We start from the raw sequence: 26,310 nt of genomic DNA, 5'->3' as shown, positions 1-26,310 counted from the left end.
TTTCGTAAAGATTTTATTTGAGAGAGAGCATGCCCGTGCGAGGGGGGGGAGGGCAGAGAGAGAGAGAATCTTCAAGCTGCCTCCTGACATGCACTCCATCTCACTGCCTGAGAGATCATGACCTGAGCCAAAACCAAGAGTCGGACACTCAGCCAACAGCCACCCAGGCACCCCTATGTATGATTTCTCAATTAAAAATTTTATAAATGTCCAAAGAGAAAGGAAAAACATGTATTAGATTTTCAGTTAACATATACGATCGAAATTAGTTTGAATCCAACTTCAAGACTTTTAGGAGCTTAGGACCTGGGCACTCTTTGCTAAGAGAACAAGCATAGTTAACAAGGACACTTTACGTTAGTTTAGAAACTTGCAAAAGTTATTTGGTTGTTTACTTTAGACATGTTTTTGCTTGCTTACTTGCATACTGGATCCAACACAATTACCCTCTAATGCTAAGGAACACAATGATAGGCTAGATAAAAAAATCTGTCTGTCAGGGCAATATAAATGAGATCTGGACTGTCCCAGGGCTTCATATATTGGCCAGGTTTTGTGAGTGGAAACGTGGGGATTTCTTGCAGGGGGTATCTTGATTCCTTCTTAGACTAGATGGTTCTTCTCCTTTCTGATGTGGTCTTAAGCTAAAACAGGATCCGGTACTCCTGGAGGACTTGGACCTATATGCCAGGGCTGGTCAGACTCCATCTTAGGTTCATAGGGTAGGATCACCATCCCTTAGACTTTTATGTGAACCATGTCATTAACACCACCCTCACTGAATAAAAATTATAGACTGTAATGCAATTCTGAAGTCTTACAGAGGCATTGGGTTACATTTAACTTAATTTTAGTTATTCAGTTATTTCATGGGAAGATATTGAGGACCTTTGACTAAAGGTAGGTAACGTATAAAAATTTTGGTTATGTGAAGGATGACCACATTCCCCAGTTTACTCCTACTTAGTCTCTTAGAAATGGCCCAGTTTGAAACTATATGCTTACTCTAGCTATAGACTAAGTGGTGTGTGTGTGTGTGTGTGTGTGTGTGTGTGTGTGTGTGTGTGTGTGTGTGTGTGTGTGTGTGTGTGTGTGTGTGTGTGTGTGTGTGTTTCACGTCGGCTCCACATCCAGCATGGAGCCCAACCCAGGCTTAAACTCTTCACCCTGAGATCATGACCTGAGTTGAGATCAAGAGTTGGATGCTTAATTGACTGAGCCACCCAGGCGCCCCTATAGAATGTTTTTTAAATTAGGAATTTAGTTATAGTGGATAATTTGCCACAAAAACTAAAAATTTTTCCCCATGAAAACAATTTTTTTGTTTGGGTTAAAAATCCATAAGTAGGGTTGTGAGGTATCTTACATAAATAAAAGCAAAACATTTATTTGTATAATCATGGAAATTTGCATGCCAATCCAAATTTAGAATTGTAGACTCGGCGTCTGGGTGGCTCAGTTGGTTGGGCAACTGCCTTCGGCTCAGGTCATGATCCTGGAGTCTCGGGATCCAGTCCCACATCGGGCTCCCTGCTCAGCAGGGGGTCTGCTTCTCCCTCTGACCCTCTTCCCTCTCATGCTTTCTCTCATTCTCTCTTTCAAATAAATAAATAAAAAAATCTTTAAAAAAAAAAAAGAATTGTAGACTCAGTGAAAGTTGTTAGTCCTGGGAAGGACCTGAACTGCTGTATTCTTTTATATTTCTGAATATTCTTTTGTCTGGTGGCCTGTTCATATTTTAATATGATTGCCATTTAGGTGAAGGAGACCTTCAAATGAGGCTTCAGCATACCAACATTTAAAATGAATAGACGGTTGTGTTTCTCAAACCTGCAAATTTGGTAGTTCCTTGTAACTTTCTATTTGAACTAGTCGGGATTGCTAAACATGAAAATTAACAAATGGAACTCTAGCTCGTTTATAATGTCACCAACTCTAGATTATTTTTCGGTATATAAAGGGAGAACTGTTGAGAGGAACTGGATTTGCTGCTCTCTGACAAGCAGCAGGGCAGTGTGTAATCGTGTTGCAGTTACGGAAGCCGGAGGAGGCCTGCAGCGGGCCGTGTGCTGGGCGCCTCGCCCGCGTCGTTCTGTCGTCACAGCAGCCCCTCGGGAGGCCCTGTATAGTTTGTGGGTGTCGGAGCCCCGGTTTCACAGCTAGGAGACAGCAGGGGTAGGCCTCAGAACCAGGTCACTGTGTGTGTGTGCTGTGTTCTAGATGTTGAGTCCTGGGTTTGCTCTTTCCTGTTGTGTAAGCAGGCCTTCTCCTGTCCTTGATTGAGCACTTTGTCTTGTTTTCTCAAGTGTTGTGTCGGGTTTAACTTAACTGCTTTGTCATCATGTCACCAGAAATAGTGTTAAATAGCGCATGGCTTCACATAGTTGGAAATAAAGTGGATCGTTGTGTGAAGGGAATCTGTTACTTTGGAGTGGCATCATTCCACGGGAAGGTGAAGCTCTTTGGCCTGTGTCCCGCAGTGGGGCGTGTCTTCACTCAATAGCTATTGTGCTGGATGCTCCTTAGGGCCCGGGGACCACATAGTGCACAGCATAGGAGGAGCATTGTTACGCCATTTTTTTAGACCGTGTCCTTCTCGGGGATGCTGCTGCCCTGCAGGGTCCTGACTCCGACTGAGCTCTTGATTGTCATCTGTGCCAAGGACAGCTGCAGTCATTTTGAGTTAAGCAGGTGGAAGTGGCAGCAGAAAGTGAAGTGATTGGTGGTGGTACGGAAAGGTCAGGAGGGTCTGGATCTGAAATGTGCGAGGATTTTAATCTAAAATGGAACCAAAGGAAATGAAATGGAGAATCTCATGGACTCGCTTTCAGAAAAATAAGACTGAGACTGATTTCCCACAGATCCTTATTTACAGATCAGAATGTACTCTACAATTAGCACCTGCCAAGAATCTCTCCTGCTTATCTTTGAGCCAGTGGACTCACTGGGTGATATTTTTATTGGATTTTCCCCTTTTGTACTCTTCCCACAAAGTAGTTCTGTAGCTCACTCTGTGGCTCACTGCAGTTTGCGTGTCCCAAATCACAGCTTCTCTGCTATTCCCACAGAAACGCAAGGTCTGGTAACTCGACCTTGCCTCAGTTTACCTCTTTTCTTTTAGGTTGACATTACATGGTGTCAGGAGTGGCATCTGAAGGAGCCAGCCACTGAGGAGTGACGACCCCCAGAATCGAGCAAGGTACCCATATCTGAGCCCTTTGTGCTCTTCACTTCCGCGAGTCACCGTAACTTTCAGTTTGGTAAGTCTCTCCGTTATCTAGCTCTCCCTTCTTTTGGTTGAACCCTCAGACTTTATTCAAGATTTGTCAGTCTTCTTTTGTTCTTAATCTGATAATGGGATCCCAGTCATCTAAATGTTCTAAGGGTGTCCCCCTTTCAGGAACTCTGACCAGTTTTATTTTAAAAAATGATGGTCCTCCCTCATGCCTGTTTTTGCCTATGTGGATCAGTCTTACTAAGAAGGGTAACTGAGGGCTCTGATGGCCATTATGGGGAACCTTTAGCCTTTTGAGACTTCTCTTTCTCCCAACTAAGTTAGAAGACCATGGCTACAAAATTAAACAGTCCAAGTAGGATAGTTATTTTTATTGGTATCTGGAGGTTTCTAAACGTGTTCAGGATTCTGAAATTGCCTCCTTACAAAATATTGTTTCCAAACTGACTGAAGCAAATAAACAACTAAAGATGGATAAAAATAAAGTGTCAGAGGCCTCTTTGTTGGCGCTAGCCAAGGTTCTCTCCTACCCTCACTTCCCCACCTCCTTCCATACCCCTCGTGGCCTCCTTACCCCTCCCCTTTATCTGATCTTCCTTTCACTGAAACCTCATCAACTTTAACCCATTAAAACCTTTCCTTTCGGGGCACCTGGGTGGCTCAGTTGGTTAAGCGTCTGCCTTCGGCTCAAGTCATGATCCCAGGGTCCTGGGATCGAGCCCCGCATCGGGCTCCCTGCTCGGCGGGAAGCCTGCTTCTCCCTCTCCCACTCCCCCTGCTTGTGTTCCCTCTCTCGCTGTGTCTCTCTCTGTCAAATAAATAAAATCTTTTAAAAAAAAAAACAAAAACTTTTCCTTTCAAAATTAGATCTTCTGAGGATGCTGCTAAACCACCCCAAAGTGCCTACACCCCATGGACAAAAGTTGAGCTTAGGGCTGTAATTAAGTACCTCCCCAAGGTAACTGAGAGTCCTTGTAGATGGGTGGAGGAATTTAATATTGTAACCCTGATTTACCAGCCTGGTCTCCGATCTCTGTCAGTTAGTCCACGTGGTTGTTGGAGAAGGTCAGGCCCAGCGCTGGATGAAAATAATCTCTAGGGTTTAAACTAGACCAGCCACCAGCCCTTTTGCATGACCACGCTGGCAGCATGGCCAAAAGACTGCATGAAGTCATCCCAAGGGCTTTCCCCAAGCCCGTGGACTAGAATAAGTTTCAGGCACTCACCCAAAAGCCTGCTGAATCTGTCTGTGACTGTTATATGACTGTCCATGAGTCTAAGCTGTTTTCAAGGAAAATTCCAGGCTTTCCATAGATGTTGAGTCCACCCCGGTGGGGTTTGATTCTATGGTTGTAAATGGGGCTTAACACTGTTAGTCGGAGTAACGTCTATGGAACGGGCATTGAGCCTCCCACAGATGGAGACCACAGAGCAGTTGTGTCCTATGGGACCATGCCATTATTGCAGACAGTATGCCCACTGGGAAAAGGCTCACTATAAATTGAAGTCCAAGTAGTTGCAACCCCCTAAGAGGCAATGGCCAAATCCACCCCCGTGATGGGACCCTGAGGGCACACGGGGACTATTCCCCAGCCTTGTGGGAGGGGAATTACTTAGGATGGGGAGACTACTCTCCACATCAGGGATGAATTTTCTCACCGTTTCACTCAACACAGGAACTATTCTGTCAGTGCTCAACCCCAAATTGTCCCTTCTTTGGAGTAATACATATGTGCAGATAGAGGGGGTCTCTGATAAACTACAACATGTCCCTGTTTCTCAGCCCATATCCTTTTATCTGGGACCTTTGCATGACTACCAACCATTTCTCCTCAGCGATTTGGCTCACATGCATTTATCTAGGATGAGATTTCCCAGGGAAATACATTGCATTTTTTTTCTTTCCCAAAGGGAAAATACTCCTTGATTTCAAATCCAGTACTCAGGAACATTGAAGCCCATTTATTGCACTCTGCAGACCAAAGAAGACCAAACTTTGGACTCATCCCCACTATTAAACCTAGTACCCCCGTTCTTTGGACAAAATCCTCAACAGACTGAGGCAGAATTCATAGTGCCCCTCCTATTAATATCCAGATTGACCCCTTAGGACCTCTCCCAAGAATAAATCATTACCCTGTAAATAATAAGAGGACTTATCAGGACATAAGGCCTATCCTAGAAGACGATAAGGACTCTTATCCTTTGTAGTAGTCCTTGAAATATCCCTATTTTACCCGTAAAAATTCCCATGCCCAAGGATGGAGATTGGTCCGGCACGTGAAGGCAGTAAACACTGTTAATTCCTCCACCCTGTTGTCTCTAATCCGTACACACTATTGGTATCCAGCCCTACTGGAGGTTTTTTGTTTTTTTTTTTAACTGTAGTTAATTTATGCAGTGCATTTTTTTAGTATTCCTTTTGATAGCAGTGTATTTAAAAATATAATAGCCCTTTTGCCTTTACCTGGGAAGGATGAGAACACACACGGATAGTCATGCCTCAAGGCTTTACTGAGAGTTCTTTCTTCACACAGATTATAGCAGCTGACTTAAATAACAGGCTTCTTTAGAGGTTTCATCTTACTACATTTATGTAGATGATTTCCTTCTTTGCTTGCCTTCAGAAAGGCTGCTCTCAAAAAGACCTTGTTCAACACAAGGTCTTAAACAAAAAAATTGCAATTTGTTCAAACCTCTGGTCCGAGATTTAGGACAATTTAATCTGGGAACGGGGACTACTCCTAGATCCTGAAAGACTGCAAGGCATTTTAAACTTTCTGTACCTCAAAATCAAATGTGAATTACAGGGTCTTCTTGGGCTGGGTCACGGTTGGATTCCAAACCTCTTAATGGCTGAGCCCCTTTGTGCCATACAGAAGAACACCAAACTGGATCCCATTGTTTGGGATGACCAATATAACTTCTCCTTTAAGACTTTGAAGGAAGGTAGTTAAGTCCACCTACCCTTAGACACCCAGATTATCAGCTACCCTTTTTCTGTTTTGTACATGAGAAGGAAGGGAATGCCCTCAGACTACTTATCCCAAAACTTGGGGCTGTCACAGACCCCTAGGTTATCCTGGCCAACAGTTAGGTCCACTGCCTGAGGATACATCCCCTGTCTTAGAGCTCTGCCTGCCACCACCCTTAGTGAAAGCTACTGAAGAGATAGGGGATCTTCCTCAACCGTCTTGATGCGTCAAGGCTTTTAGAGGCTCTCTTTGAGTCACACCACGCCCAGTACTTTTCAGCAAGCTGTTTCCTCCTGCCAAGTCCTCTTACTGACTCCCCCCCATCACTCTCGTTCACTATAACAGTCTCAGCCCTGCTACCTTCTTCCCTCTTCCACTGATGGAACTCCCCACGACTATCTGACTTTCGCAGATCAACTGTTAACCTCTTGTGAGGTCTTATAAGAAACCCTTCTGACACACACTGATCTTTCCTGGTGGACAGACTCATACCTGAACTGTGGAAGTGGTGAGTTCTTGCTGGGTATGTGATAACAGTTTGGAGGTTATTGAGGCTGGACCCTTACCTTTGGCTGCTTCAGCTCAAAGTAGCTGAAATAGATGCCCTCACCTGAATGTGCCTTTTAGCCAAAAGCAAGACCGCAAACATTGATGCTGATTGCCAGTATGCCTTTGGAGTGGCCCATGACTTTGGAATGTTAGGGGAAACAGCAGAGCTTCTTCCCTTCCAGTGGAGGTGAAAGTAAGATGGCTTCTATGCCCCAAATCTGTTGGATGCCAGGATGCCACCAGCAGCTCTAACTGTTGCGAGTCTGATTCACCGGAAACCAAAGGAATCTACCTCGCTGATGCCCTTGTAAGAAATGCTGCCCTTAGGAGATCCATTGACCAAACCTCTGTCATGGCCCAGAAGACTCCTCCCCCGGCGAGGACCTACGGGGCTAACCAGGGAAGGGCAGCAGCTGGCCTGTGCAAGAGAAGAGAGTTGGAAATCAGAAGGCTGTTGGGACCACAAAGAATAGGGACTCTGCTTTGGACCCAGTAATAAGCTGGTCCTTCCAGAAAACCTAAAGCTTTCCTTATTGACCACTATGCCTGAATTAAACCATTGGTCCCCTGAGAAATGATAATGTTTATGGATCAGTGTTGGTGGAAAATAGAAGGCTACAAAAATTGCTGTCCTGCTTGTTCACCTGAGCTGAGCTGGCCCCAGTGGCTGTCATTTACCCAGTGGACCGTTTGAGGCCTGGCCGATGAATTTCAGACATTTGCCTCATCTCACAGATAGAAAGATGTTCTGGTGATAATTTGCATCTTTTCACATTGGACCGGAGCATTTCCATGTAGAAAGGTTACTGGCTCTTCCTTAGCTAAAGTCCTTTGAGCAAAGGCTTTTCCCACGTGGGGAGTACCGTGGTAACCAGGGGACCCACTTCACTGGAAGTGAGTCCTTGGACGAGTGAGTGTGTGCCATCTGACCAGTTCTGCAGCGTTTCCACTCTTTATCCTCAGACTTCAGGAGTGGGCCAGTGTTCAAAGAGAATTATAAAGAACTAATTTACTAAATTAGTTGAAACCCTCCAATACCTTGGCCAAAAAGTACTGCGACTGGTTCTTTTAAATCTTTAATCTACTCCATTCAGTATTCATAAACTCTCACCTTTTGAAATAATTACAGGGAAGCTAATGCATTTGGCTCCTGCTTCCTTTGACCCACAACTGAAAAACTGGTACATACTTGAGTATTGCAAGGGTCTAATTAAATCCAGTGAGAATAATCACGCTGTGGTAGGGTAGAGCAGTCTTTCCACAGCGAGCTCCCAAGAGACAAAAGACGTCAGACATCACACTTTACAGCCAGGAGAGTTAATCTGCTGGAAGAGACATCTCCATAAAGTTTCACTCCAGCCTTGTTGAAAGGGCACCTACCAGGTGTTACTGAGGAACCCTGGTGCCATCAGGTTCCTGGAGACAGACTCCTGGATTCATGTGTGCCGTCTAAAAAGGTCCCAAAACCTGAGAGGACCTGCCCCCCAACTGGTAGCGTAAAGCTAGAAATTTTCAAGGACTGAAATACATGACATTGGAAGTAGACAGCCTTCCCAAGATACTGGGGCCAGGCCTGTAGAACCTCCCCCTTCACGGAATTTGGTGTTGCTCAACAGCTGAGTCATGCTGTCTAAAGTTGTAATTGTCCCTTTGCTGGCCTCCTTGCCACGCCTTGGTTTGCCGGTAACGCACTCCTTTGTTCCCACTCTACAAACACTTTTTGATTCCACCAGCCCTACTCGTTGGATTTGCACTGGAGTTAACGCTAAAGCCCCAACTGGTGGCCTGGCCATTATCCTTGGAAGGATGGCAGAAGCTTTCTAGCAGAGAGAACAGGGCTTTCCTCTGGTGCCTTTGAAGCCGTACATAGTCTCCCTTCTGGGAAATTGGCACCAGACATGAAAGCCTTCCGTTGGGTGCTCCTCACCCATAAAGGAACACCCTCACTCGAGTCTGTGTACCTACCCAAGACCTTTCTCTGTGTTTCACAGACAGTGACAGGACCGGCAGAAGTCGAGGCTGCCTCCCGGTAAGCACTTGTGATTCCAGGGGTGCCGGACTCCTGATCACGAGGATACTCCCCGCTGGGATCTACGAGACCATGGGGTCTCCTCCGCAGCTGTGTCTCCGTGACAGGGTGCTGGGAGGGGGGAGCAATGCGCTTCCTTTCAGTGGTGCCTCGTGGGGAACTGCTCAGAAATCTAGCAAATGCTGGGAACTTAGTTCAACATAACCTTCTCCCTGGATGATCCCCAGATTTCTATTGGAATCTCACCCACAACCACCAGACTCACTTGTTAATATTGAATATTGAATATATTGAAATTGAAGACGTTCCTATAACCACTTCCATGATGCTAAAAGCACCAGTTACTGCGTGTTGTGTGTGAATGACTGTTTTTGTCTTTTTTATTAACGTATAATGTATTATGTGTTTCAGGGTAAATGACTGTTTTTGATCATGAGGTCCTCTCTTTCATTCCAGGGAAAAAAATCTGGGCAAAGGGGTCTACCTAGCGTCCTCTCTTTAGAAAACACTAGTTATTTCTTTCTATGTGGCAGAAACATACACTCCACGTTCCCCCTGGAAAGGATGCTGTGAAGTTGTTGCCCTCATTCCTGCTGCTGAAACCAGGAAAACCCTTCCACCTACTGCCCGTGTCCAATCTGGGGTTTTCTCCTACTGTCCTAAAATAGCACATGGTAACAGGGATGGATAGCACTTTGGGTGGATGTCCACGAATACCCCTGTAGTAGATAGGGATTTGCCTGAGCCTTGTTCCCTTCTTGGGTTGGGTCGCAGAACTCGTAAAGGTAACTCGGAATCTGTGGTTGTGGTACAACTTTACTGCTCCTGTTAGAGCTTTTGAATATCAACAAGTCCAGCTAGACAATCGCAGTAGTAGTCTTCAAAACCGCAGTCCTGCGCCTTCGCCCTACACAGCAGGGAGGGGAAGAATGCTGTTTTTATGTTAACAAATTGGGGGAAATAATGCAAGAATGAAAAATAACAAAAGGTAATATCAAACTGTGATCTGAAGTAAGCCAGGCCCCCCAGGACCTGGGACTTTTTCAGCTTATTAAATATGGGCAGCTGGGGAAACTGGTCGAGGAGGTTTTCCAGCCAGTAGCCGTTAATTGGACTTTTGGCCCTGGGTATGATCCTCCCAGACATATGTACAAACTAGAGTTCTTTTCCGCTCCCAAGAATTCTCAACTGGGAGACACATGACTGAGATTCCCCATTTCTTGACTGTTGTTCAAGTGAGGTGTGATACCCTCTTGCCGTTTCCCTCCTATGAGGGACAGACATCTGAGGATGTCCCTGCAGTTAGTTCTGAGGGGCACCATCCACTCACAGCTACGGACATCTCTGACTAAACCAGACAGGCAGACAGATTGGTTGATCAACGTGGCCTTCTGTGAAAGATGTGGATCAGAGGGGGAAATCTGAGAGGATTTGAATCTAAAATGGAACTGAAGGCTACGTAAAGTGGAGAATCTCACGCGTGCGCCATCAAAACAGCGGACTTGAGGACTGTCGGGCCGATTTCCCATGAACGCTTGATTGAGAGAAGATGGAAGCTGTTGCCAGCCAGTGAGTGTCCACCTAGAATCTCTTCCCACCTTTGAGCTGTTGAACTTGCCGTGTGGCTCCTAACTGGATTTTCCCCTCTCATACTCTGCCAGAAAAGCACCCCACCCTGAACCTTCAGCACACTCACCTGTAGCTCCTGAATTACACTTCCTGTGCTCTTCCCAAGTCACCTCTGTTTCCGGTCATCAAGCTTGCCTCGGTCTGTCTCCTTTCTCGTAGGTTCACAGAAACCCAAGTCCACATCATAGCAGGCAGATGACCTTGGGTCAAGCGTTTTGCCTTGACCAGCCTTCGTGTCCTCTCCCATACGCCGGGGACATTGCCTCCTTGGCAGAGTTGGTGTTGGGTGGAAGATGTGGGAGAGTGCCTGTCACACGGAGCCCTTGCTAGTCAAGAAGGTGTTAGACTCAGGTGTGGGGCTTGATTGGGTGTTACCGATGAGGGGGGAGAACCGGAGCCTGTCCACTGAACTGGCCGTGATGGTGGCTTCTGAAGAGCAGGCTCTTGCCAGCAGCTAGGGTGCATGTGGCCGACGTGAGGTGCTGTCCGATGTGTCTGTCACACGGTGCAGGCACATTAGAGTTGGTGTCGCGGCGAAACAGGTATCCGTCCATACCCTGTAACCCGGAAACCCTGCTGTGGCAGTCCTCCTCTTGCTGTGTGGGTATGGAGTTGGGGGCTGGGCCAGCACACAAATGAAGATGTTCGCGTGGACACCAGCAAAGGTGTGCCGTCGGGAAGGCCGTCAGGACTCCAGAGCTGGTGACCGGGATGTACGGACGGCAGCTCTTAGGCTGTTGCCATCAGATGTTACCGTGAACTCTTACCTGCCTTGTAAGTCCCATCGAGTGTGGGGGAGAGCGGAAGGGAAGCGGGGGAATACTGCGGCTGTGGGGAGCTGGGAGTCAGTGTCGGGGTGGATGGCTAGAAAGGCTCGGGGTTCAGGTTTCTGTGTGGAGGCACTTGGGGCTCAGCAGCAGGTGATGGGGACCACTGATGAATTTCTAGAGCCCTCACTGACCGGGCGTGCGAGGTGGAGGGTGGCCACAGCCACTGGAGCATTTGTTACCTTGTTTCTCTCCTTCTGGGCTTCATCTGCAAAAACAGAATCACCAAAGAAAAACGCAGTTGAGCTAAATACAAAACAATTGCAGATTATAAATACCAGTTGGATCTATTTTTCTTAAATGTAAAGGTTTTTGTTGTTTTGTTTCACCCTGAAGCACTGTGATGGAGGGGTTTGAGCTTTGCTCAGATACCTAAGAATAAAACATTGACAAGTTGTTGGCCTGGGATAGCTCTCGAGAAGAGGCTGTGGTGTGTGTTTACGACGTCTGAGATGCAGGAGCATCACCACCTCTCTTCAGCTATGCATTGAGTCACGGTTTTGAAATGTCACTAATATCAAGTTCTTTTTAAGGAGTAAATGTCCTAGAACCTAGCTTCTAGCTTTAATGTTTATAGGTAGAAGATGACCTAATTTGGAGATAATCTTTTGTTGTATGTGTCTTGTAAAAGTGGGGTTGTACTGAGTGTGTCACATCATGTTTTTACACAAGCGTTACCATCTTCAGTGTATTGGTAATAGAACATACAAAACCAGTGACATTTAAAAATCCTCCTGGGGCGCCTGGGTGGTTCAGTTGGTTAAGCATCTGACTCTTGGTCTCAGCTTAGGTCTTGATCTTGGGGTCATGAGTTCAAGCCCTGCCTTGAGCTCCATGCTGAGTGTGGAGCCTACTTAAAAAAAAATACTAGGGGCATCTGCCTTTGGCTCATGTCATGATTTCAGGGTCCTGGGATCGAGTCCCACATCGGGCTCCTTGCTCAGCAGGGAGCCTGCTTCTCTCTCTGCCTGCCCCTCCCCCTGCTTGTGCTCTCTCAGTCTCTCTCTGTCAAATAAGTAAATCTTAAATAAATATAAAAATAATAAAATAAAAATCTTTCTGTGACTTAGAGTGTGAAATACAGTGTAAGCAATAGTAAATGCTTTGAATAGTTCTAAAATAATTGGCCTAGGGGCGCCTGGGTGGCTCAGTCGTTAAGCGTCTGCCTTCGGCTCAGGTCATGATCCCAGGGTCCTGGGATGGAGCCCCGCATCAGACTCCCTGCTCCGCGGGAAGCCTGCTTCTCCCTCTCCCGCTCCCCCTGCTTGTGTTCCCTCTCTCGCTGTCTCCCTCTGTCAAATAAGTAAATAAGTAATTGGCTTAGTAGCATAGACATATGTTCCTATTGCTGAAGCTTATTAGAGAGAGAAGGCAAATTAGAATTGATTAATCTTACTCTCAACTCTGGTCGTTTTAGCACCAAAAAGAGTTTTTGGGTTGTTTTGTTTTTTTTTAATGAGTAAAATGTGCATGCACTAAAATGTATAGACCCTAAGTGTAAGATTTGATGAATTTGACAAATATAGGTATCCAAGAAACCAGCAGGCGCGTTCAAGATCTAAAACATTTCCATCACCCCAGAAAGTTCCCTCTTGTTCCTCCTGGTAGACCCTCTTCCCCCATAGATAGCCACTGACTGCTACAAGCACCCTAGAAAGTTCTTTGTGAATATTTAGCAATGTTAATTGTTACAACTCTCTTAATTTGTAGGAGATCAAAACATTCAGATGGCAGATAACAGGTAAGCCAAAATGGACTTTGTTTATTGGGATTTAAGTTTTAGTTGATTAGCATGAGCCAGGCCACTGGTCAGTGACTATTCATTAGCAGCTCTGGTTGGCAGGCTCCTCCCTCCGCTGCTGTGTTTGAGCCCATGAGGAGATGGCTTCACACATGGCAAGTGTCTCAAATATCGATACTGAAAAACCTCTCGTGGGAAGTGATCATGTTGCTCTCCAGGTCTTAATACCTCCCAGGTGAAGTCCTGTGATTGACTTGACACTATCCTCACCTTGTGTAGCTTCCGGTGGTCAAGTGAACGATTTTGTTTTGTGGCTCGTCCTGAAAGTTATGTTTGATGTTGTGTAGTGTTTGACGTGGTTTAATTTTGGTGAGGGAAGCCATGTCCAGGCATCTTTGAAAACCGATATAACTGTTTTTGTGAAGTTTAATCGTTTGTAGAGACTGTGTGGTGAGCTTACAGAGCCACAGTGGGCCTTGTGTCTTAAATACTTGGTAAGGTGGCACTTCCTTGATCCCTTTAGCAGCCGGCCAAAGTGTAGCATGCATGTTGGTTGGCTAGTGGGTTCAGTTTTAGGGTGGGGAGCAGATTTTGGGGGGGAAAGAAACTGTAGAAATGAAAACTAAGAAGCTTTGGCCAGGGCTGGAAATTAGAACTATGGGACATGGCAGGGGGTGGGGGTGTGTTAAGTGGTAGGTGGTGTTTTTTTGTATTTGTTTTTTGTTGGTTTTTTTTTTTTTTTAAATAACAGGAACGTATCTCGTAGATACACCCATGTGTCCATAGTTCTGTCCAAATATGAAGTCGTTGTAGAGCTGCCTCTTAATATGTTACACAAGAAAAATGCCCTGTGCTCTTTGTCTTTAGAACCTCTTGATAGTAATACTTATTTAACATACTGTCTTAGTTTTTCAGATGGTGTTCCTTCAGATGCCTTGGAGGCTGCTAAAAATGCAAGTAACACAGGTCAGTTCACCACCCGTGGGGAAGATAAGGGCGGGAGAGTTTGCATGCAGAGCAGAGCACCGTCCACTCTTGAGCCATTTCTTGCGATAGTACAAGTCATACAAGTGAAGGATTACTGTGCTTCAGCGGTTTGGGGAAGTTAGGAGGCATTCAAGTGGAAATTGGTACTTGGTCTAAAGACTTTGCTGATAGTCTTTCCAGAAGTAGGATGACTAGCACAATGCGCCCCCTTGTGCGGGCTGCCACTCAGTACACCACTCAGTACGCCGTGGCGCAGCCAGCGACCGGTCTTGGTCTGTGTCCTACTTCCCTGATGCTTATGGAGCAAACCCCAGACTCCGTAGCATTTTGTCCATCAGTTCATAGATGTGTTATTTTTTCCTCCATTTTTAAATTTATATATCTATACTTTTTTCCCCTTAAACTGTTTGAAAGCAAGTTGTGGGTATCCTGACTCTTTTCTCCTAAACAGTTTTGTGTAAATTTCCTAAAGACTAGGATGAATTCTCCTAACCCTGGTGCCGTGACCACAACCGAGAAATGCGGCGTGGACATGGCACTTAGCCAGTATGTAGTCGTGTTGCTGTTTCCTTGCTGTTCTCAGCTGCTCTTTTTAGCCGCAGCCCACGTCCAGGTCCAGGACCAGCCGGGGGTGCTGTCCCGAATCTAGTTCTGTCTCCTTTCTTCTAGAGCCGTCCTCGCACCTTTTTATTCTTTGCTGTGATGACACATCGGCAGGCTGCTCCCCGGCTGTCTTGTAGAATAAGCAGGCCATGCTCTGGATTGGTCAGGTTGTTTCCTTCCCATGAGATTCAGACTGCCACATGGGTGACCTGCTGCAGGGGGAGCACGCTGGGGCCATGGCCGGGGATCCTGAGATTGAGGACTCGGTGAAGGTCATGTCTGGCAGCCTTCCCCGTTGTGAGGGTCCCTTCAGTAAGTGACCTGTTGGTCATCCTGTGGACACCCTGTTCCCCATGGGTCATGATAACGATCCTTGCAGAATCAGGTATGACATCGGTGTTTGCACAAGGGCGTTTTTCTAAGTTTGGCAGTCTTCTGCGTATTACATCTGTTAGAGATGGCCTTTCCCTCCCTGCTTTCCCAGCCCCCACTGCAGGGTTCCTGCACTTTCCTAGATTGTTACTCCTTCAGTGTTTTGTCAGGCACCATCAGTACTTTTTGGTGTGCAAATTGTCCCACGTGGCCAGTGCCGGTCTCTTCAGGCTGGCTTCTGTGGCCTTTTGCTATGTCCCCATGAGCTTTGAGCACTTTGTAGCTTTGTGATGCTAAGCTACATTTTTTCTTGAACTTCTCTTGCTCTGGACCTGGAGTCTACCATCTCTGCAAGGGGCCGTGTTCCTTTCAGTAGGGGGAGATGTTTAAAAACCAGAATATAGAAGCTAGCTGTCATTGTTTCTAGGCCTTCGGTGGCCAGAGCTAGAGGAGATGTGTGTCTGTGTGTGGTGTGGTATTTATACGTATTGTATACATACACAGTTGTACGTAGGTGTGAGTGTATAGCTAAATACAGTGCTTCATGTTAGTGGTTGTTTATAATTAAAATGTTAAAATTGAGTTGTCTACTTGATACCCTTTGCTTGCCCCTGTGACTTCCGTACAAAAAGGTGGACAGAGCTCCAGGTACCTTTGGAGTCAGGTGAGGGTGCCAAATTAGGGCTTCTGGCTAGTGGGAGCGAGCCGGCGTCACTTTAGCAAACACAGAGTCTATGCCGTGGGCAGGTGTTCTGTTGGGCCACTCCCTGGTTATAGTTGAGTGAAAGACCTTCCTTCCCCTTCAGTGTCTTCTTTGTTCATTGGGAAACAGTGCAGATGTGTGTGAGCCACCAGGGCAGTGTGGGAGGAGGGGGCCAGTGAGTTTTGGGAGGGGGTAGTGAGGAAGTGCGGTGTGGGGGCGGTTTGGGCAGAAGGGCAGTGTAGGTGAAGGTGGAGGTGAGAACGCTCGCATGTCTGGTGCACCAGGAGCTGGTGCACGTAGGGCTTCCTGGGATGTGAGCCAGGCCACAACAAAGCGCTGATGTTCTCTGAGGGACAGTCTCCTTGTCCCTGTTCTTGGCTTCTGGGCCCCCTTAGGTCTTGGGGAGAGAAGGTGAGGTGGCAGGAGATAGGACCCTGAACTGGGAGGTGATGACATCTTTGTTCGGGAGGTTTGAGGCTTAAACAGCTGAAGCAAGAACCAGAACTAGCTGGGTGCCCTTCAGTGGATTTCTTCTTTTTTTTTTTTTAGATTTTATTTATTTATTTGACAGAGAGAGAGAGAGCACAAGTAGGCAGAGTGGCAGGGAGAGGGAGAGGGAGAAGCAGGCTCCCCGCTGAGCAGGGAGCCGGATGTGGGGCTCGATCCCAGGACCCCAGGATCATGACCTGAGCCGAAGGCAGCCGCCCAACCGACTGAGCCACCCAGGCGCCCCCTCCAGTGGATTTCTGACCGCCTGCTCAGCTGGGTAACAGCGGGTCACATGCCTTTAAAGTACATTTGAGGGGGTGCTTGGGTGGCTTAGTCAGTTAAGTGTCCAACTCTTGATTTTGGCTCAGGTCTTGATCTCAGGGTCCTGTGATCGAGCCCCATGTCAGGCTCTGTGCTGGGCGGGGAGTCTGCTTGAGATTCTCTCTTCCTCTCCCTCTGCCCACCCCCCCCATCTAAAAAAATGAAATAAATTTCAAGTTTTTTTTTTTTTTTTTTTTAAGATTTTATTTATTTATTTGACAGAGAGAGAGATAGCGAGAGCAGGAACACGAGCAGGGGGAGTGGGAGAGGGAGAAGCAGGCTTCCTGCCGAGCAGGGAGCCCGATGCGGGACTCGATCCCAGGACCCTGGGATCACGACCTGAGCCGAAGGCAGACGCTTGATGACTGAGCCACCCAGGCGCCCTAAATTTCAAGTATTTTTAAGACATGTTCTTAAGAAGCCACTTGCTACATTTAGAAATTAAAGTGAATTAACATAGCTGGGTAGATACATGCTGATGATTTTCTACCCCTGGCTGTTCTGTGTCAGGGATATTTGAAATGTTTTGACCTTGTTTTTACCTCTTAATAGAAAAGCTCACTGATCAGGTGATGCAGAATCCTCAAGTTTTGGCAGCTTTACAGGAACGGCTTGACAATGTCTCCCACACTCCTTCAAGTTACATTGAGACGTAAGTATGCTGTGCATGGGACTTGGTACAACTTTAAGAAACAAAGGGAAAAAGACTGATTTCCTGGTTCCTTAGACTAGCAATAAGTGTCTTTCTCATTGAGCAGACTTTGGGTGCTGAGAACCAGGCACTAGATTCCAAAGAGTAGTGCCTAGGCTCAGCAGGTGGTAGAGGTGCAGGCCTGTGGTGAGAGGTGCGGTGGGGGGCGGGGGGTTCCCTAGCCGGGGGGCCGCCGGGCCATGCTCAGGGCGGGGTGCCGGCTCCCTGCTGGCTCTCCGCTGGTGGACTTGTGGTACTGCCTGGGAGTGGGAGAGTGGAGGATGGTAGTGGTCTCTAGTTTTCTGGCTAGACTCCGGGTGAGTGGGTGGGCTTCATGGAGAGGGAATGCCGGGGCTAGGAACGAGGCTTCATGGAATAGGATCGGTTCCATGTTGGACGTACTACATGGTAAATGCCCGCTGGCGGGACGGTGTGGAGTTACTGTAGCTGATGGGAGGAGGACAGTTGGGGGTAGGCTATCAGGGTCCAGTTGGCTTAAAATCGTTTGTTATTTTGACTCTATATTTTACTCTATTACTCTGTTATTTTTACTCTGTATCTTAGGAAGATACAGAAAGATGAAGGACAGTTGTAATTGTGTGATTAACGCAGAAAAGAAATACAGATGTTTCTGTATGTCTGCCATTTCATTAGGTCCTCACCGTGCCTCCTCCTTGTTCTCCTGCCGGCAGTAGTCCTAGAGACGGGACTGTAGTTAGGAGTCTTGGGAAAGGACCTTTCCCATGAGGTAGCTGTGGGTGGGGCGGCAGGGGTCCTTTGTGATTGAAGGCTCTATTTAAGGCTCTTCCAGTACTTTCTAAACAGTGCTGTGCATAGGAACAGCTAGGACTGCATGAGTTGTTGGAGGAAGGGTAGAGTGCCCAGGCTACTGCTAGCCCCACCTCGAGGGCTCAGCCCAGGTGGACGCTGCCTGGGAGGGCTGTATGGGTCTGTGATGAGGCCCAGAAATCTGCTCTTTGTTCCAGACGGTGACCAAGGGCTTCATGCTAAACGTACAGTTTTGATGTGATTAAAAGGGGTTTTGTTTTTTCTGATTTATTAAAAGTAATGCTTACAAACTAAAATATTAGAATGTAGAAAAGTACTGGGGTGCCTGGGTTGATCGTCCAACTCTTGATTTCAGCTCAGGTCATGGTCTTAACGGTTGTGGGATTGAGCCCCGCGTCCGGCTCTGTGCTCAGCACGGAGTCTGCTTGTCCCGCTCCCTCTGCTCCTCCCTCACTCACTCTCTCTGTAAAATAAATAAAATCCTTAAAAAAATAAAAGAATATAGAGAAGTAGCAAAAGGCAAAGAAGCTCAAAGTTGCCTGACCCTGGAAGGGAACAGACCCCACTTGTCTTGATAGTTCCCTTAGTGCATCAACATGAAGCCTTCACTTGGTGCTGAATATTCTTTGAAAACATGATTTTGGACAGGCTGTGTTTTAATCCTGTTCAACTTGTCATTATTTCCAGCTTTCCACTTTCACAAATAATGCCTCAGTGGACATACCAGCACATAAGTATTTGGTTATTTCCTTAGCATAAGTTCTTAGAAGTAGAGTTACTGGGCCCAAGGAACATTCAGGTTCTGCTTTGCCTTTAAGGTGGATGAGTCGGTTAGAGGACTTCTCTGCCCTCGGGCTTAATCAAACCCAGGAGGTTCTTTTTAATTGCCAGTTTGGTAAGGAACAGACAGCAGTTCTTTTAAATTAACTTTCTTTCAGATATTTTGTGGGATTGAACCTTCTTTCCGTGTTTGATTCTTTGTATTTTTTCTTTTGTGGATTATCCATCAGCATCTCCCCCACCCCTTTTGTTGGGATGTTCGTCCTTCTAATGATGTTTAGGAGCTCATTTCTGTAGTAAGGATGTGAATTCTATGGTAGCCTGAATTTATTTTAAGAAGATTGAAAAGCACGCTGCCTTACTTTGCAGGCATAAGGATGTTTTCCCTTTCCTTCCCTGTTCAGTTTGCCGAAAGCCGTGAAGAGAAGGATCAACGCGCTGAAGCAGCTGCAGGTGAGGTGCGCCCACATAGAAGCCAAGTTCTACGAGGAGGTGCACGACTTGGAGAGGAAGTACGCCGCCCTGTACCAGCCCCTCTTCGACAAGGTGGGCAGCTCCCTCTGCGTTGCCTGCGTGGTTTCAGAGCTTTCTTCACGTAAGACTCCCATGTTTATGGAGTGATGGGTCCTTGAACGGGTCTCCTTCGAGCCCTAAAATGTAGAATCTTAAGTTATAAAAGCATTGGTTTTCACAGACATCATTTACAAGCTGAACTCTTGAGCTTCTGGCTAACTTGGCCTTAACTCTAAGAAGGTCTCGTTCTTACTCAGAGAAGGGAGTTCATCACGGGGGACGTGGAGCCAACGGACGCAGAGTCGGAGTGGCACAGCGACAACGGGGAGGAGGAGAAGTTGGCTGTGAGTACTGTGTTCGGACGACGGCAGCTTGTGCTGTGTCAGTGCTGTTACTTAGTCTCTCACAACATCACAAAGGAAAGAACTCCTGACAGTAGGTGCTATTTCCACCTTGGGTTGGCCGTTTCGATTTCTTTGTCATCAGACTCCTGAGCGGCAGGCAGGTCCAGTATCCGTTAATTCTGTGAACCAGACACGCTCTCCCTGCTCAGTGGTCTAAACAGCTCCATGCCATAGGATAGTGAGATGTGGGATCGGATGGACAGAAACGAAAACATCAGGAAGAGTCGTATACTGAGGCAAAAGCGAAGTCCCACAGGGGAGGGGACACCTGTGTTGGTAGTCGCTGCGAGGTCAGGGTTGTGAGGAGGGCGTGGGAGGCGTCCGGGCCACCCTCCTCCAGGACCAGCAGTGGCGACGAAATCGCCACGGTGCACCCAGCCACTTTGGATTGGGAGCGTCTCATCACCTGCTCACAGCCTTCAACAGGTCCCATTCTAGTGCCACAGAAAGTTCCGACATGCTGCAGGGTAACTTTGTCCACTTGAAGTTTGTTTGGAAGACAAGTAACTTTTATCCTTTTTTTTTTATCAGGATTCCTTTTTAGGGAATTTATTTGAAGTGTATGTTAGTTGTAGTAACCGTATGTTTTTGATCTTTCAAACATATTGTAGAACCTGGCCTAGTTGAGGCTGTGGTCATGGATGGATCTAGTTGTGAATCACTTCCGTATTTCTCAAGAACAATCTGCCTCTGTTAATTTAAAAAGCCCCTTCTGATCATTTCCACGTAAGAAGCCCCCGTGATGAAGTGTTTGCACTTGCACTGGCTCCATCTCGTGCTCGACCTCCGTGGGCCGCAGTGTAAGAGAGACACCTCTGCGTGTGGCCTGTGCTGTCAGGTCACCTCCCTGATGTCTGCGTGCAGTTTCTGTCTGGATGTTTATAGCCCCCTCCTTACCGTTGGACGTACATGCTGCCGGCGTTCCTTGTTGCCGCGGGCACTGGAGTCTCCCATCTGGTGCTGGGTGGCTGGCTGGCCCAAGACGGATGTCTCATACAGCTGGCACTTGGCACCTTCCCCAAGGTTGATGGCACTCAGAATTCTAAAATTATATCATAGAGTCACGTCTGAATGGAGTGCTTTGATTGCTTTGTTCCTTAGAAACATTTAAAAGTGTGACATACATGGTGGTCTTGGAGATGCAGATGCAGGGAACACAGTTTTTGATAGAAGTTTGTGCAGGATTCTGAAACTTGTATTCTGCAGTAAGTCATTGAATGTAAATGTGTTGCTTTGTGGTAAGCGTTCTCTTTGGCATCTGTATTTATTTATTTATTTATTTATTTATTTTAGGGAGACATGAAAAATAAAGTAGTCCTAGCAGAAAAAGAAGCAGCAACAGGAGAGGAGCCAAACCCCAGAGGAATTCCAGAGTTCTGGTTTACCATCTTTAGAAATGTAGATATGCTAAGTGAATTAGTCCAGGTAAGCAAATTCCCACCTTACAGAGAGATCTTAGTCTTAATATTTATTTATGAACCACTTAACTCAGAGTTTAGCGGTTGTTCATGGTGGGTGGAAAAGCACTTTGCGTGACCAACAGCTCATAGGAGTGTTCTTGATCTCCTGGGGCGGGGATCCTACTGTTGGAGGCCTCCATTGCTACCTTCTACTGCGGTGCTGCTGGGAAGGCCTGCACCTCTGCAGCTGAGGCACGACTTGTCGTCTTCTTACCTGAGGTCTGCCGCCTCACCCCACGGAGCCTATGAACAAACTCAAGACCCTTCCCCATCTTACTGTGAATGGACAAGCGGGAAGATGTGAGGGCAGGAAATTGACCAACAAGGCCCATAGCAGACTGAGGTGTTTCTTCTGGTTCTCTCTTCAGAGATGTGAGGACCAGCAGGCCTGGTCGGTCCCTGCAGGCCTGGTCGGTCCCTGTATGCAGTGGCAGTGGGCAGTCGTGGGAAAACAGCTGGGCTCTTGCCCTCCCTGCCTGGCTGATGTTTCTCAGTGCTCCGGGCCAGAGAGAAGTGGCACCTTGTTGCCGGCCCCTGGGACCGCGTGTCAGTGCACAGATGTGGGCGGCTTCCTGGGAGTTCTTAACTTGATGAGGCCAGAATGCCAGCAGGGCGTGCTTAGCCAGCATCTGGGAGTGTATGCAACAGCAAGTCATAGGGGGGACGTGTGTGTTGTCTGGAGAAACGCCCACTAGAACTTTGTTTTTTTCTCTTGTTAATCAGGAGTATGATGAGCCGATCTTGAAGCACCTGCAGGATATTAAAGTGAAGTTTTCAGACCCTGGGCAGCCTATGGTGAGTACTGGTTGATTGAGCTCCTGGTTGGCATCAGAACATCACTGATGATGAGTGGCTTGGGGCCGGGGCAGGAGGTGCAAACCTGGCCACACACTTTCAGGGTGGTCCTGAGCGAGATGCTCACCAAGAACTAGAATGTTCTCATGCGGCCTTCCTGGGTCTTGCCCAGCAGCTCTGACACAGCCCGGCAAGCAGCTCAGGCCATGGGCTGCGTGTGGCAGGTGCAGGAGTCCACGCAGCACTGGACTCCTTGGCCGTGGTGTTGGCCACACTGTGCACCACTCTTTGAGCTGGCTTGTTCCTTGTCCGAGGGGGTGATGTCTTTCTCCTGAGTGTCTCCCAGGTTTCTGAGGACCTAACGTCTGTAAAACAGGATGGTAGGTATGTACTCAGATAAGAGCAGCACTTTAATAGAAACCCGAGATGCTAACGAACGAAGCCTACTGGGTTTTACCAAGAACGTAACTGCAGGTGGGCAAACCTGAACAACGTGTCCCTGCACTGTCGTATAACACCTCTTCCCAGCAGCTTGCTGTGCTGCGAGAGGGGCCTGACTCAAGCCAGCCCTTCCTTTCCTCCTCAGAGTGGGGCCCGCCACCCTGCGGGAGCTGGGTCCTCATAGAGGCACTGTTCGTGGCCTGTTAGCCTGGCAGTGGCTGACAGGCTCCATTCCGGTGCCACAGCAGGTCCAGCGACTCGTGACTGACTGACTCGTGGCTCTCAGTTTCAGGTCCTGGGGACACGGCCTGGGACCGGGGGTCCGGCTCTTCCTCCCTCCCCATCGCAGAGCACTGGCCCCAGGTCATGGATGAGGGCTAGCATAGGTGCGATTTCCCTCCCTGGTCCTGCAGGTGCCTTCCTGGAGGCAAGGGGCAGGGGGACACGCTGGATCTGTCCCTTCCACTTTTCCTGCCTAGCTCACTCTGGGAGGTGACATTCGGTTCTCTCTCTGCAGGTGGGGGCCTGGGCACGAGCTGGTGTGATGCCTGCTCACAGGCTGAGGGGAACCCCTTTGCCTACTGCACCTGGTTAATTGGGTTATTGCAGGGCCTTTTCCTTGGCCTGTGCGGAGCCTGGGCCCTGGCGCCCCCTGGAGGCCGAGTGGGGCAGTCTGAGGTTGTTCACTTGCGTGGGCGGAGGGAGGTGCCTGCTGTTGTAAGTTTCTGTGTCAGTGTTTTCCTAACACTTCTTTCTCACCTGTGATTCCTCCACACTCCATTTATTAATTCTTCCCCCCTGGATCAATTGTTTTTTTCCTGCTTTGCTGTTACCAGACACCTGTTTGGGTGATTTCCTGGGTCTGTTTTCTTTCTCAGCCTGTCTGACTCTTACAGTGGTTTATAGACAGACAAGAGCCCTAGTGTTGGTAGAGCATGAGCCAGTCGTCCTTCTCCCCCTCGTCACTTCCCCTGTTAGAAAAGTCATGCACGCTGGCTGTGGAACGCTGGGAAAATACAGGAAGGTGTTAGGAACAGCCTACAGACCTCTCAGCCGTGGAGTCAGGTTATCTATAGTCTTTGTCTTTTTAAAATCATTATGAAATATTTTAGACAATAAAATTAGAAATACAAACCATATCTAGCTTCAGAATGAAGCAGGGCCAGTGTGTTTGTTTCTCCCCTGACCACACCTCTGCTCCTCTCCGGGGTCTCCCACTTACCCTGCAGCAGAGTGGGATTACAGGTGTAGACAGTGTTGTACCGGCTCTGCGGGCTGGGAAATAGTTGTCCTTTCCTCTGTGGGCTGTAAAGTGATTTAACGGTGCCCACACGTGCCGCTGCCACCTCTGCCCCATTCTGAATTGTTGCATTATGATAGCATACTTGAACCCAAATTTTTGTTTAAGTCTTCGCCGATTTCCTCAGTTTCGATTCCTTTTAGTGCAGTTTTACTGGGTTAAAGGAGGTGAACATTTATAAGGTTCAAATGTGGTTCATTTACGCATTTTTTTTACACTTTCTTTTTTGTAAATTATCCTGGCTTTGTCTCCGTTTTGAAATAATTTCAGGCTTAGCGCAGAACTTGAGCAACAGTGCAGAGTCCCCGTGTGCCGTCTGCCGAGGCTGGAGCGCCTGGGGCGGGGCGGGCACAGCCGGTGGCAGCGTGTGTACCGCGCTGGGCAGGAGCGGCGTCTGTTCACACCCACGTGCGGACTCTGCTCCGTGCTTATGGCTGACTGGCTGTAGGGTATTGTGTGTGTTGGAGGCGACCTCATCTGTGGGCCCTTTTCTGTCGGACTTGAACCCTCCCTGTCTCTCTTGAACCCTCCCTGTCTCTCTCTCTTTTTCTTTCTCTTTCTTAAAGATTTTGCCTATTTCAGACAGAGTGAGCAGGAGCTGGGGGGTGGGGCAGAGAGAGAAGCAGGCTCCCCTCGGAGCAGGGAGCCCGATGCAGGCCTGGATCCCAGGACCCTGGGATCATGACCCAAGGAGACGCTTAACGACTGAGCCATCCAGGTGCCCCTTAAACCCTTTCTTGGTTCATCCCCAGTCGTGTGTTATACTAGACTAAACAGAGGCCATGGGGAAGGAAAGGATAGGAAAACACGAAGAAAGGAGATCTCATACTTGGTCTGGAGAGCTGGTAGGGCAGGAGGTGGGAGATGGAGGAGTAGTGTGATCCGTGCCAGCGTAGGGAGTGAGGCGGGGCCCCCGGTGATGCTCGCGAGCCCTCCCTGGCCCCCAGGGTGCCTGCCCACGCTTGCGGTCGCAGCCTGCAGCGGTTCTGGGATCCTAGCGGCCTCTTCACTGACTGAACACTTGCTTCTGTCTTCACGGTGGGTGGGTGTAGCCCTGGGGGTTGGGCAAGGAGCGGAGAGGGGGTTGTGTGGGGTGCTGTTGCTGAGCTTGCAGGGGACTCGAGCTCTTCACGGTCTGGTTTCCACTTCCCCCTTAGTGGAAGTAGTTTGGTTTTAATCTATTTAATCTATTTTTCCCAGTTGATAATTGTACCCTTATACATTATAATGAAAATTGAAATAGCTAACGTTTAGCAAGCACTGCCTGTAAGCCTGTATAAACCCTGTTCTAAGTGCTTCCGTAGGTCAATCCTCTAGTCAGCTCAGGGAGAGAGAGAGGATTGTGCTTTTCACTTTGTAGATGAGGAAACAGCAGCAGAGACAGAGTGATTTGACAAGATCACGCAGCACCTACAGGCAGAAGTGATGTGAACCCAGAGTTAGTCTTATAAAAGTATCACTATAACTTAACTTAACCAACGTCCTCTTTTCTTCCTTAAAATAGGGCTGAGGTGAGCATCTTTGCACATACTGATGATGCATCACCCAGGTGTCTTTTCCCAAACAATAAATTCCTCTGAGTAGAGTTACCAGGTCAGAGAATTTTATTTTACCTTAATTTTTTGATCTTGCCAGATGGTCCTTTATAAAGCTATTTACAGTATATGACTGGACCTGATTTCCCAAAACACTTGCCAGTTCTACATATTATTCATACATTGGTAAGAAGAAAGCAAGACTCCTTCTTACTGCCACTTGACTTTATTTGTGTCTGCTGCTGTGTACACACCCTGTGTCCATTTTTCCTCTTAAGCTTGTCTCTTCAGATTACACAGTGCTTTGTGAACAAAGGATGAACTTGTCCTTCCTTGGTGTGGTTTGGGGAGGCCCAGGCAGTGCTCCCCACCCTCGCAGAGTCTGGCCCCTTTGTGCGGCAGAGAAGGCGGTGCTCTGTCTGAATGCAAGTGCAGAAGGAGGGGCGGGCTGGACCCTGCTGCCTGGTGTCCCCTAGTCCAGACCCTCCAGCTCCGCCGGGGTGAGCCCGGGGCGGCAGAGAGAAGCTGGGGTTTCTCAGGAGAGCTTGGACCTCTACTGGGGAGGGGGCTCAGAGGGTCACGTGCTCTCTGCTCGGGCTGAAGCGCCACAGGTACTCCCCCACTTGTCGTTTGTGTTTGAACTAGGTGCTGCTGTTTTTTGTAATCAAGTTTTTCTTGACATGTGGCCATACCTGTTGAACTTTTCCATAACGGTTTCTGTCTATGGCGTCCCGCTCAGAGAGGCGCTGGTCTCCAGTACGTACTGTGGGGTTCGTGAAGTCTGTCACTGATTGCTTGGAGATTTTTAAGTGGTACTTACCTGAGTTTTTGTTTTCAGTCTTTTGTATTAGAGTTCCACTTTGAACCCAACGACTACTTTACCAATTCAGTCCTGACAAAAACATACAAGATGAAGTCAGAGCCGGATAAGGCCGATCCCTTTTCCTTCGAAGGTCCTGAAATAGTTGACTGTGACGGGTAAGGACTCGCCATTTCACCTTCTATTTCTGAAAGAAAAACGGATGATTTTAGAACTTAACAAGTAAGAGAAATCAGGAATAAAACAAAATGTCTTTAATCTTCTTAAAATCCCAGTAGACCAAGATTTACATTAAATAGTCTTTCTGTGGGGGGTTGTGATG

General features: G+C 47.7%; 1 protein-coding gene and 1 non-coding gene across 6 annotated transcripts in view; both read left to right on the top strand.

The window, feature by feature from the left end:
• NAP1L4 (nucleosome assembly protein 1 like 4) overlaps positions 1–26,310 on the top strand; it is a 44,881-nt gene that overhangs the window by 4,859 nt on the left and 13,712 nt on the right. For 2 of the 5 annotated variants that reach the window (XM_028118224.2, XM_028118228.2), the window contains exons 2-10: positions 3,122–3,260; positions 12,955–12,985; positions 13,893–13,951; positions 17,013–17,112; positions 19,125–19,266; positions 19,491–19,577; positions 20,931–21,062; positions 21,821–21,892; positions 26,007–26,146. In XM_028118224.2, coding sequence (XP_027974025.1) covers positions 12,972–12,985; positions 13,893–13,951; positions 17,013–17,112; positions 19,125–19,266; positions 19,491–19,577; positions 20,931–21,062; positions 21,821–21,892; positions 26,007–26,146 — 746 coding nt within the window. In that variant the 5' untranslated portion in view covers positions 3,122–3,260; positions 12,955–12,971. Of the gene's footprint in view, positions 1–1,988; positions 2,176–3,121; positions 3,261–8,744; positions 8,789–8,831; positions 11,192–12,954; positions 12,986–13,892; positions 13,952–17,012; positions 17,113–19,124; positions 19,267–19,490; positions 19,578–20,930; positions 21,063–21,820; positions 21,893–26,006; positions 26,147–26,310 lie in introns of those variants that run through there. The other 3 variants (XM_028118225.2, XM_028118226.2, XM_028118227.2) reach the window with 3 other exon arrangements.
• On the top strand, positions 22,518–22,640 carry LOC114220567 (small nucleolar RNA SNORA54). Its single transcript, XR_003611592.1, has one exon. It is a non-coding gene; the product is annotated as a small nucleolar RNA SNORA54 (small nucleolar RNA).

This window comes from Eumetopias jubatus, unplaced genomic scaffold, assembly GCF_037043125.1.
Source record: "Eumetopias jubatus isolate StellerSeaLion01/CBP00866 unplaced genomic scaffold, mEumJub1_p1.0 scaffold_13, whole genome shotgun sequence".
Taxonomy (NCBI): domain Eukaryota; kingdom Metazoa; phylum Chordata; class Mammalia; order Carnivora; family Otariidae; genus Eumetopias; species Eumetopias jubatus.
This window is presented reverse-complemented; position numbering and strand designations above follow the sequence as displayed.